At 36.2% G+C, this 9,736-nt stretch overlaps 1 protein-coding gene and 1 long non-coding RNA gene across 2 annotated transcripts; one reads left to right on the forward strand and one right to left on the reverse strand.

Moving 5' to 3' along the window:
* Window positions 1-1,798: 1,798 nt before the first annotated feature.
* LOC307163157 lies at window positions 1,799-4,358 on the forward strand. The gene is made up of 3 exons (XR_013822030.1): window positions 1,799-2,052; window positions 3,078-3,112; window positions 3,415-4,358. It is a non-coding gene; the product is annotated as an uncharacterized lncRNA (long non-coding RNA).
* Window positions 4,359-5,854: 1,496 nt separating this feature from the next.
* Window positions 5,855-8,452, reverse strand: cks1b (CDC28 protein kinase regulatory subunit 1B). Its single transcript, XM_079879065.1, has 3 exons — window positions 8,388-8,452; window positions 7,962-8,089; window positions 5,855-7,875 (listed from the first exon to the last, which is right to left on the reverse strand). The coding sequence occupies exons 1-3, from the start codon at window positions 8,444-8,446 to the stop codon at window positions 7,823-7,825; spliced, it is 240 nt and encodes a 79-aa protein (XP_079735191.1). The 5' UTR covers window positions 8,447-8,452; the 3' UTR covers window positions 5,855-7,822.
* Between the last annotated feature and the right edge of the window lie 1,284 nt (window positions 8,453-9,736).

The raw sequence follows: 9,736 nt of genomic DNA on the forward strand, positions 1-9,736 counted from the left end.
TTATTTATAGTTTTTAGAAGAGAACACTTAATTTCACTTATTGTAATGCAAGTGTGTTAATCAGGAAACACAAGTCTTTGCACATTCTTTGTCTTCTTATGCCCTTGTTTACGTCAGCCTATAAAGGACATACACCGTACTTATTGTAGGCTTAAGCATTAATTTTATGCTAAACTATAGCACAAAAACCTTTAACATATTGTTCTGCTGTTTTATGTTGTTTGGACATGATCCTGAGGACCCCCATGAAAACGAGATGTTTCATCTCATGGGGTTGATCCTCTAATAAATGTTCATAAATAAATAAATAAATATAAAGACAAGTCGAATGATGCAGAATCCTTCTTTACTAGATGGAGATTCTCTTAAGGGATGTTTTTTTAGTTGAGTTTTTTTAATCGGAAAAAAAAAATTGTGTATTTGTGCTATTAATAATCGCCTAGCCTATACATCATTATACAATATGCATTTGTTACAATACAAGTTAAATGAGATAGTACAATAATAGTCTTTTTTGTTTAATAGAAAAACAGCAAAATTACAATATTAGCCTATAGCCTTCTATTCATGGATGTCTATGTTGGCATAAAAGCACAGAAGACCTTAACGTTTCTCTTTGTTGACAACAACAGACATACAAACGTTTCTCCTTACAAAATTGGGAAGACCGTTGGCGTTCCCAAAGGCAAATTATAAGTGACTCAAACACTCAGTACCCAGATAGCAATTACATCTGGCCCGGATCCGTTTTAAGCCCCTTGCCTCCGTTTCTATCTTAGAGACGTTTTCTGATTGTGAACCAGATCCGTGCCAGATAGAGGTTTCAGCTTAAACATTCTAACTGCCATCAGATCAGTATTTATATCATTTTACAGATCTGGCCCAGATCACTTTTCCCATAGGTAACCGAAAGACATTAGCTGTGTCTGACACTGATTTGGTCCAGATCTGCAATATGAATCTGAGCCGATACTGTTTTCACATAGGCTACACTGGTGTGGCCCGAATCTGTGATACATATCTGAGCCGACTGCATTAAAAAAAGGGCTAAAAACTGCTCTGGCCCATATCTGCAAAACGGATTTGAGCCAACACTGTTTTGACAGAGACTACCTGATGTGGACCACATCCGAAATACTTTTCTCAAACTGTGTGAAGAACTCCGTGGAATAAACATTTTCAAAACAACATGGTTACCTGTCTGCATTTTTTTTTTTCTATACCGTTTTGTCATTATTACAGCAAATATCTGTAAAATAAAAGGCTGTGATTTAAAGGTCCACTGTTAAATTTGCAGGTAATTGCTTGTATTTTGGTTTTACATCAATTTTACGTTTTTTTAAAATGAACTTGTCTGTATTTTTACAGAGTTATGTGTAATTTTACAGGAATTATTATAATATTTTACAGATTTTTTTTCTGTGAAATTAGAAAACAAAGTAAAGGTATAACTGCGGAAATCAGCATCTATTCAATATGTTTTCCTTACAGATTATTAAGCATGTGGGGGTTAAAGTGAGTTTTTTTTTTAGGTTAAATAATAGTATTTGTGCACACAGTACCCTACATAGGCTACAGTAGGCCTGTATTGAATTATTTTTTATTTCACATTTTATTTTATACTCATTTTGATCATTATTTCATTGTCTTATTCTCCCATAATTTCATGTATATTTTATGAATATTTTTTCCAAATCTCCGTTGCTGCACATTCAGGGCTTTGTGTGTGTGAGTGCGAGCGCGCGATGACGCAGATTCAAATTCGCCGCCATTACTTTTCCGCTGTTTACTCCCGCCCACAACGGTTAACGTTAGCTGTAGCCTGTAGCTGATCAGTCGAGTTTGGGCAAGCGGGAGATTTGAATTCAGTCTACTCTCGTGAAGTGGATTGTGAGATCAACAGTGGTTCAAAGCAATCGTATTCGTCAAGAGGCGAGCAGCCGTGAGCAGGAGCTGTTGTGAGTCAGTCTGTTGGATTCTTCGGAAATAACGCCCTTTTCAGTGAGCCTTGTTCGTCACGGCGGACATCATGCCAACCGATCACCGGCTGAGGTAAGAGTCTCATTATACTAAGTAACATGTGAACGATATTTTATATTACATTTGTGTTACGTTTACAGTTTTCAAGCTAACGTTAGCATTCTTAAATTATGTTCAGTCATAACTGGCGAGAGCTGGAGGGCAAAACACTGAAAATGTAGCATGCGTCTTTACATTTTCCATCTGTTTTAAGAAAGATCAGCTGAACCCACACCTCAAAAGACCTAAAACAAGCTTTCGTAGACTTGTTATACATATCAAAGTCCGTTTAATTGTGTATAATAAAATCTTTGTTAATACGCGATAGTATCTGTCAGTAAATCAATCTCTTAAATGGCGGGACATTTTGAAACACCGTCTGGAAGCTCAAACCTCTTCTCTTAAAAAATATCCTCGGTTTTAATTATAGTAACCACGTTTTTGGCGTATTTTTATTACCATTTTTAATAACTACAGTTATACTACAAATACAAATAGGCCTATCATGTTTTTTGTTTTGTTTTCTTTGTGGTTAAACCATAGTTAATTTTCGTTAGGGTTAACATGGCTATCTCAAGACTGGTAAGAAAACGAATTCAGTAAATACTGTACTTGATGATACAGGAAAGCACATGAGACTAGAATATGAACACAACATGATAAATGGCATATTCTGGGTGCATCTGCTTGCCAACACGTAGCTATATAATGCATATATTAGGCTTATAAAATAAAAGTTGATAGAATGTTTGTGTTCTGATGAAGAATTTAACGTATCTACATTTTGGATGGCCTGGGGTCATCATAGTAGCCTTTTTCATAGGATACTTTTGATCATTGGTTATGAAAATTGCATTGATCCAGATGAACAGACAGTTAACTTACACCCCTAACGTTAGGTGTCTCGTCTCAGCTCAAAACTTCACTGTTAGCCTTTCCTGCTCAGCTTCCAGATCATAGTCAGGTTTTGCATTGTCTCAGTGGAACATATTCTTACATGTGTAAATGTAATACTGAGTGGTTCTTTTTTTTTTCTTTTTTTTTTATTATGATTTCAGGTCAAGTGGAAAGCAGAATGATCATGGCAAACAAGGTATGGGAAGAAGTAATTTAAAATATTGTAATGGCCGAGTCTTCTGATTCCATATGATTGCACTAAAAGTGGCAGAAAATGTCATTTGTTTTATACTGTATTTTCCCATGTGAATATTCATTTGATCCTTGTGAGGCCACTGTAGCTGCACAAGGCTTGGTTTTACTACAGTAAAACCACAATTGTGTTAGATTCCACCCATCTATTTAATTTTGTTTTTTTGTAGTGTAACTAGGCTCTGTCATTTAGAAACATGACTTTTCCTATCACTTAATGACACATATCTCTACCTTTCATTCCAGCCAGAGGATCTGACGGTTGCTGCTCGCATCTCAGCCTACCTGATGGAAAATTCTTGCTGGATGAATGACCTTCACCTTCAACTCAACCTTGCCAAGACAGAACTGCTTATGGTTTCAGCCAAACCATCCTTGCTGTGTGATCCTGCTGATTTGCCTTATACAACATCAGAAAGATTCGGCCCTTCCTATCGGAGCTACACAACTCCTTGTCTAAGCTCTTGTTCTATCCAGACTGAACTATTGTAATGCTCTCCTGGCGGGCCTTCCAGCATCAGTCAAACCTCTGCAACTGATCCAGATGCTGCAGCAAGACCTAAACTCACTGCTTCAGATCTATGTGTCTCCAGAAGCTTGTGTTCTGCAAGTGAACGGCGCCTTGCGGTGCCATCATCCCAAAGAGACACAAAATCACTTTCACTGACCTTTCCCTGGACTGTTCCCTGCTGGTGGGATGACCTGCCCAACTCAACACATTTTCAAGAAACTGCTAAAGATCCATCTTTTCATAAACACTTCACACAATAATACTAAATCTTTGTTTTAACAAAAAAAAGAAAAATTGTGCACTGTGCTACACTAACTGGGACTTGTCACTGCACTTGTTGCTTCTATTGTTCTCTTAATTTTAAGTCACTTTAGATAAAATGTAATTGTAAATGTTTAAAATAAGTTATATTAGAGTATAAAGGTATACAGCAATTGTCTTTTAATGTGGATATTTTTACATGTTCTAAATTATATACTTAGCTTGTATTTCCTATCATTCACGTATCTTGATGTTCAGTGTTGTTTAATGAGTAATACTGTAAATGTGCAGGTATTCCGTACTTGTACGTTTAGTTAATTTAACAGAAATTGACTGTACATTTGCTATTATTAAGTACTTAAATAGAGATTGGTCGAAGTTGTGAAACGATCTGCAAAAATTAAAACTGTAAATATACAAACTTTGTATTTGAATTTATGTACTTATTGCATTTTTATACATAACTTCTTATTTTACACAGAAAAACTATGTGTTAAAAGATAATTACTGTAGATAGACAGAGCATTATTATAAAAGAACTTTATGTATGCCTAGGTAGCATAGGTTACTATGATACCCTAACTGACAAAAATGCCGAAAATAAGGCAAAAGGACAATCCAGTAGTGATTTAAGCGGAATCGTAACACATCCGGCACAGCTCCGGTAGGCGGAATCGTTTCACGCACCCGTTACGCATCTGTAACGGGATGATCAGGCGGTGCTGGATCGGCGCTGGCACATATCCGTAACAACCCCTAAAAACAGATCAGAAACGGCTTTGGCCCGATGTGCGTTTGGACTCAGGAACGAGTCCGTGAGGCGGATGCGGGACAGACCCGGCTCTATCGTTTTGCGATTGCGGCCCTGTTCCGTTACAGCGTCCAGTGGCTATCTGGGTAGCCTACTTGCAGAGAACTATTTACTGCGAATCGAAACCGAAAGCTGTTTTACTCGAAACATGCAGCTCGTCAGACTATACATTTATATAATTGCATCACAACTATTGGGATTTGATGATCGCACTAAGCCATAACATTCTCAAAAAACATGCATTGTCAATTCATAAAAAGTTACAGGCGAGTAACACCGTTTCGGCGCCAATTTTTCCTCGCATTTGGCGCTTTGAACCCAGGCTAACTGTCCCGCAGATTGCGCCGTGAGCTCGTGCAGCCCTCTCAAGCAATCCGTGAATGAAATAAATGTTTTTTATTTCCCAAATTTACGTGATTCACGTGGGTCATAATTTTACGTCGGGAAATACGGAAATCCCTATAAATGCGGGAAAATCACATCCCTTGTCTCTAAATTTTTTAATGACAAACAATAAATTGTCCCAACTGAAACACATTTAAAAACTACAGTTATAATAAGAATTACTCAAGTCTGGATCCAACATTACTAGGGGTGTAACGATATTCGAACCGAACCGAAAAACCGCGATACACCACCAACGATACGAATCGCGATACTCTCATGGCGTACCGAACACGCCCGCCCCGCCCCCATTGGACCTCATGTCTTATGTGTACACAACGAATACAGCGTTGTTGCCTAACCACCATTAACCACCATTAACCACATTTAATCGCAAAAAGCTCAGTGTTTTGTTACTTTCGAGTTTCGATAATAAGCAAGGTGTAATCTTTCAGATTCTGTCTATTTGATCACGAAATTCAAACATGAAATGTCGTTTTGGCGCTCTTTGATCTTGCGTGACAGGCTCCTCATTTAAAGCGGCAGCGCGGAGCGCGAGTAAACGCGATCATCTCTTCCTCAGTTACAGAATAAACATGAATGGACACCTGAAGGTATGTTGAAAGATACAGTATACTTACTGAAAGGCATCATAACTCGTGTAATCGCTAAGTCAGTGTTTCAACAGCGGAAATACGTCAATAAAACACTTAGTTTTTCATATAGCTTTATTTACCTCAGGCAAGTCATTCAGTGTCCACAGCTTGTTGGTTTGCTAAGGAAATGAACCCTTTCACTAAATAAATGCACTGTATTAGCCTATATATTATAGTTTACTTAACCTGTTAATGACATCTTGATTATTTAATGTATTTTTAAAATATCTGTCATGAAAATGACAGCAACTGTGTAAATGATTATATTTCAATAATAAATTAGAGTAAAAACATATGGTAATGTAAAAACTGCCTTATGTACAGTTTACATGTTTTCATACAATTTGTTACTTGAGTGTTGATTATTATTATATCTAAAAATAAATAGCAACTGAATTTAGGCTAAAAGTCTAGGCTCTAATGTCTTTAATGTTATAGTAATGTGAAAGTAAGGGCTCATGTTTACAGCATTAGCAGATCATTTTTTTTTATCCTTGTGAGACGTTTACTTGTAATTGAATTAATTTAAAGACAAGGACACAATTTGTTAATTAAAGCACTGTTTAAAAAAAAAAACTCCACCCCACCTAAATGAACCGAACCGAACCGAACCGAGACGTCAAAACCGTGGGACGTACCGAACCGTCAGTTTTGTGTATCGTTACACCCCTAAACATTACAATGGGATTATGCAGCTCAATGTATATCCAAGCATAATGGAAAAGTAGGTTTGCTTTTGTGGCCATTGTGGTCACACACACAGTCATGCAAATTACAACTGCAGCAGGTAATGCTTGTCATTAAACAGAAACAATCTTAAAGGTGAGGGGCATGTAATTTTCTGTTTTTAATATATTATCAGCCAAATGTTATACATATTGTGGGAGTTTTTTGAATAAATAAAAAAAACGGTTCAGCTGCTTCCTAGTGATGTTGAAACAGATATTTGCAGAAACAGTAGTTATTTTTAAGGGAAATTTATTTTAGCTAAGCAGTAACCTTTTCACTATTGATTGGCCTTTCAGGGCCACCAATAAATTCATAAAGTAAAGCAGAATCATGACAACATAGGCTTGATAAGTAGTAAGAATAAATATGTGCAGTAAGAAATTGTGCACAACTCTCAATTAAAGGAATAATTCACCCAAAAATGAAAACTCTGTAATTTACTCAACCTTATAAGACTTTCGTTCATCTTCGGAACGCAAATGAAGATATTTTAAAATGAAATCCAAGAGATCTCTGTTCCTCCATTTTGCATCTACATAACTACCACTTTGACACTTCAAAAAGTTCATAAAGACATCGTAAAACTAATCCATATGAATTGAGTGGTTTAGTCCAAATTTTCTATAGAGACGATCGCTTTAAATAATAGATTATATTTAGGCTTTTATTCACATTTAAACGCTGATCAGCGAACATATACAGAAGCTCAACCATACTTGCTTGATGTGCGAGAACAAACCTCATTGGTTCTTGTGGAAGCTCAAATGTGTCATTGATTCTCGCACTTCAAGCGAAAAAAATGCTTGAGCCTCTGTTTACCATAACTGATGTGTGAGTTGATGAAAGTTTATATGAGAATAAAAGCCTAAATTAAATCTGTTCATCATATAAAGTGATTGTGTCTCTTCAGAAAATGTGGACTAAACTGCTCAATTCATCTGGATTAGTTTTATGACCTCTTTACAAACTTTTTGAAGTGGTAGTTGTGTGGACTGTCAATGGAGGGACAGAAAGCTCTCAGATTTCACCAAAAAGATCTTCATTTCAGTTCCGAAGATGAAAAACAACCTTACGGGTTTGGAACGACACAAAGGTGAGTAAATGATGACAGAATTTTTTTTTTTTTTTTTGTTGAACTAACCCTTTAAAGCAGAGATTAAGCACAGTAATAGTCTGACCCACAGAATAGTCTACAATGAATGCAGAAGCAGCACAAATGATATCGACACCATCTGATCTGGGGTGCATCTCTCAGAGACCTTCAGACTGTGTCCATGCTACAGAATTCCGGTGGTTTTGGGGTCAGTGGGATTGGACAGTGGTTAGAGGACGTCTGAAGAGCAAGATATGTGGTTCTATAAAGAAAAGAAGTCAAAATCATGAACACACAGTGAAACAGTAATATCCGAGCATGTTCTTGACACCTACTACACACACATACCAGGCTGATGGATCATGTAATGCACCCATCCTTGACTCTGCTGAACACCCAGGTTCCTCCATTCTGTCTCCGACATGAGATGGGTCTTGGGAACTCTTTTAGCAATATCCTTAGGAAGCATGACATGCCTAAAATGAATGGAAAACAACATATTACACTTTACTCTCATTATGTCTGTAGATGTCATTTTAATAGCTCAGAAAAGTAGTACTTGCATATCATGTTTATACTTTTACTAAGCATATGAAAACTACATTTCAACTGTTTAACGTTTAATTTCTTCTCATTTTTGGCTAAGCACTGGAACACTATTGTTATTATTATTTGTACATGTAGCCTACATCACTGTGGTCTCTGGAACACTGGAAACATAACAGCGGAAAACAATCATTGTAAACGGTACAGATGGACTGAATATTTGCCTACCTGTACTCGAATTTCTCGTCGTCATATTTGTCAGAGTAATAAATCTGCTTGTGGGACATGGCGTGATGTTTCTGGATAATAAACAGATGGAATAGCTGACATGTCGTAAACTATACATCGTGTATGTGCAGTCAACTAATACTTTTTAAATTTAAAGGACAAAAGTAGATACCAGTTTTATTTCTCAATAAATGTAGAGATTTTATTCATACAGGAATCAGATTTTTCCTACAGTGCTGCACCGCTGCTAGCTGCTCATGTTAGCTAATGAACGCAACAGCAAATCCAACATTTATCATGAACTATTATATTCATAACACTTACTGTTTCTTCTTTCTTGAAAATGTAATAGTTTTGGCGTTTACTTCATCAAATAATACTTTCGTTTGAGCGTGAAAGCTATTTTTTTTCCAAACTTACGTTTCACTCACTGGCGCTTGAACTTCCCTCTCAGTGAATTCGAATCCCGCCCATAAGCGTTCGAATGTTTTACAAGTCATTTCTTATTGGTCAAGATGTAAAGACGTCACTAAGACGTCGGTCAGTGATTACGTTTCGCAAATAAAAGTCTCTATGGTCACTTTCAGTTTTCTGGCTAAATATACTTGATTTCATTGTTGGAAATGTTGATGAAAATGGTAAATTACTGTGGAAAGATGTTCTACTAGGTATTATTGTAAAATCCAAAGATAAACAAACCCCGCACTTATTTTATTTTAATATTTTTAATTTTGATGGTTTAATTTCACATTCATGAAATGCAATGGGTTCATTTAAAAAATGAAGTGAAGCATTATATTTAGTCAATACTGCCCTCGAAAAAACAAAAAGCTATTAGAATTTTACAAGTATGTACACTCTTTAAACTTAAGTATTCATATAATACTGTTTATACCTCTCCCTAGCATTTGAAATATATTATATGTGTATACAATACAATATTGTTTGTTTTGATATTTCTTCACTACAAATAAAAATAATAATAATAACCCTTAAAAAAAACGTTCAGTTTTCTGCACGGCTCATCACATGGTTCTGACCTGATTCTGATCTCTTAATTTATTTATTACCATTTTTTATCGTACATATTTGCTATTTCTTTATACTGTTGTTATAACGACAACCAAAAAAAATTCCGAATTAAAGAATGCTGGAAGAGCTAGCCAGTGATTGTACGTGCCGTCAATGATCTCTAGATGGCAGTAAAACCTAGTCTATGAAAACATCAGACGAGATAAATGTTGCTCTGTTTATTGCTGCTTTTCGAGTAATTGCTTTTGCTGTGTATATTTATGCTTTTCAATACACTTGGTCCCAAGATTGGGAATAATACGATTTTAAGATTTTTC

This window comes from Squalius cephalus (genome assembly GCF_949319135.1).
Source record: "Squalius cephalus genome assembly, chromosome: 8".
Lineage (NCBI taxonomy): Eukaryota > Metazoa > Chordata > Actinopteri > Cypriniformes > Leuciscidae > Squalius > Squalius cephalus.

What these genes read in the sequence shown, in the direction of transcription:
- cks1b (XM_079879065.1), bottom strand. Translation starts at nt 8,446, where the DNA reads ATGTCCCACAAGCAGATTTATTACTCTGACAAATATGACGACGAGAAA. An exon ending in GACGAGAAATTCGAGTACAG is followed by an intron (nt 8,090 to 8,387) that starts GTAGGCAAATAT and finishes CATTCATTTTAG; the next exon opens with GCATGTCATGCTTCCTAAGG. An exon ending in TTACATGATCCATCAGCCTG is followed by an intron (nt 7,876 to 7,961) that starts GTATGTGTGTGT and finishes TTTTCTTTATAG; the next exon opens with AACCACATATCTTGCTCTTC.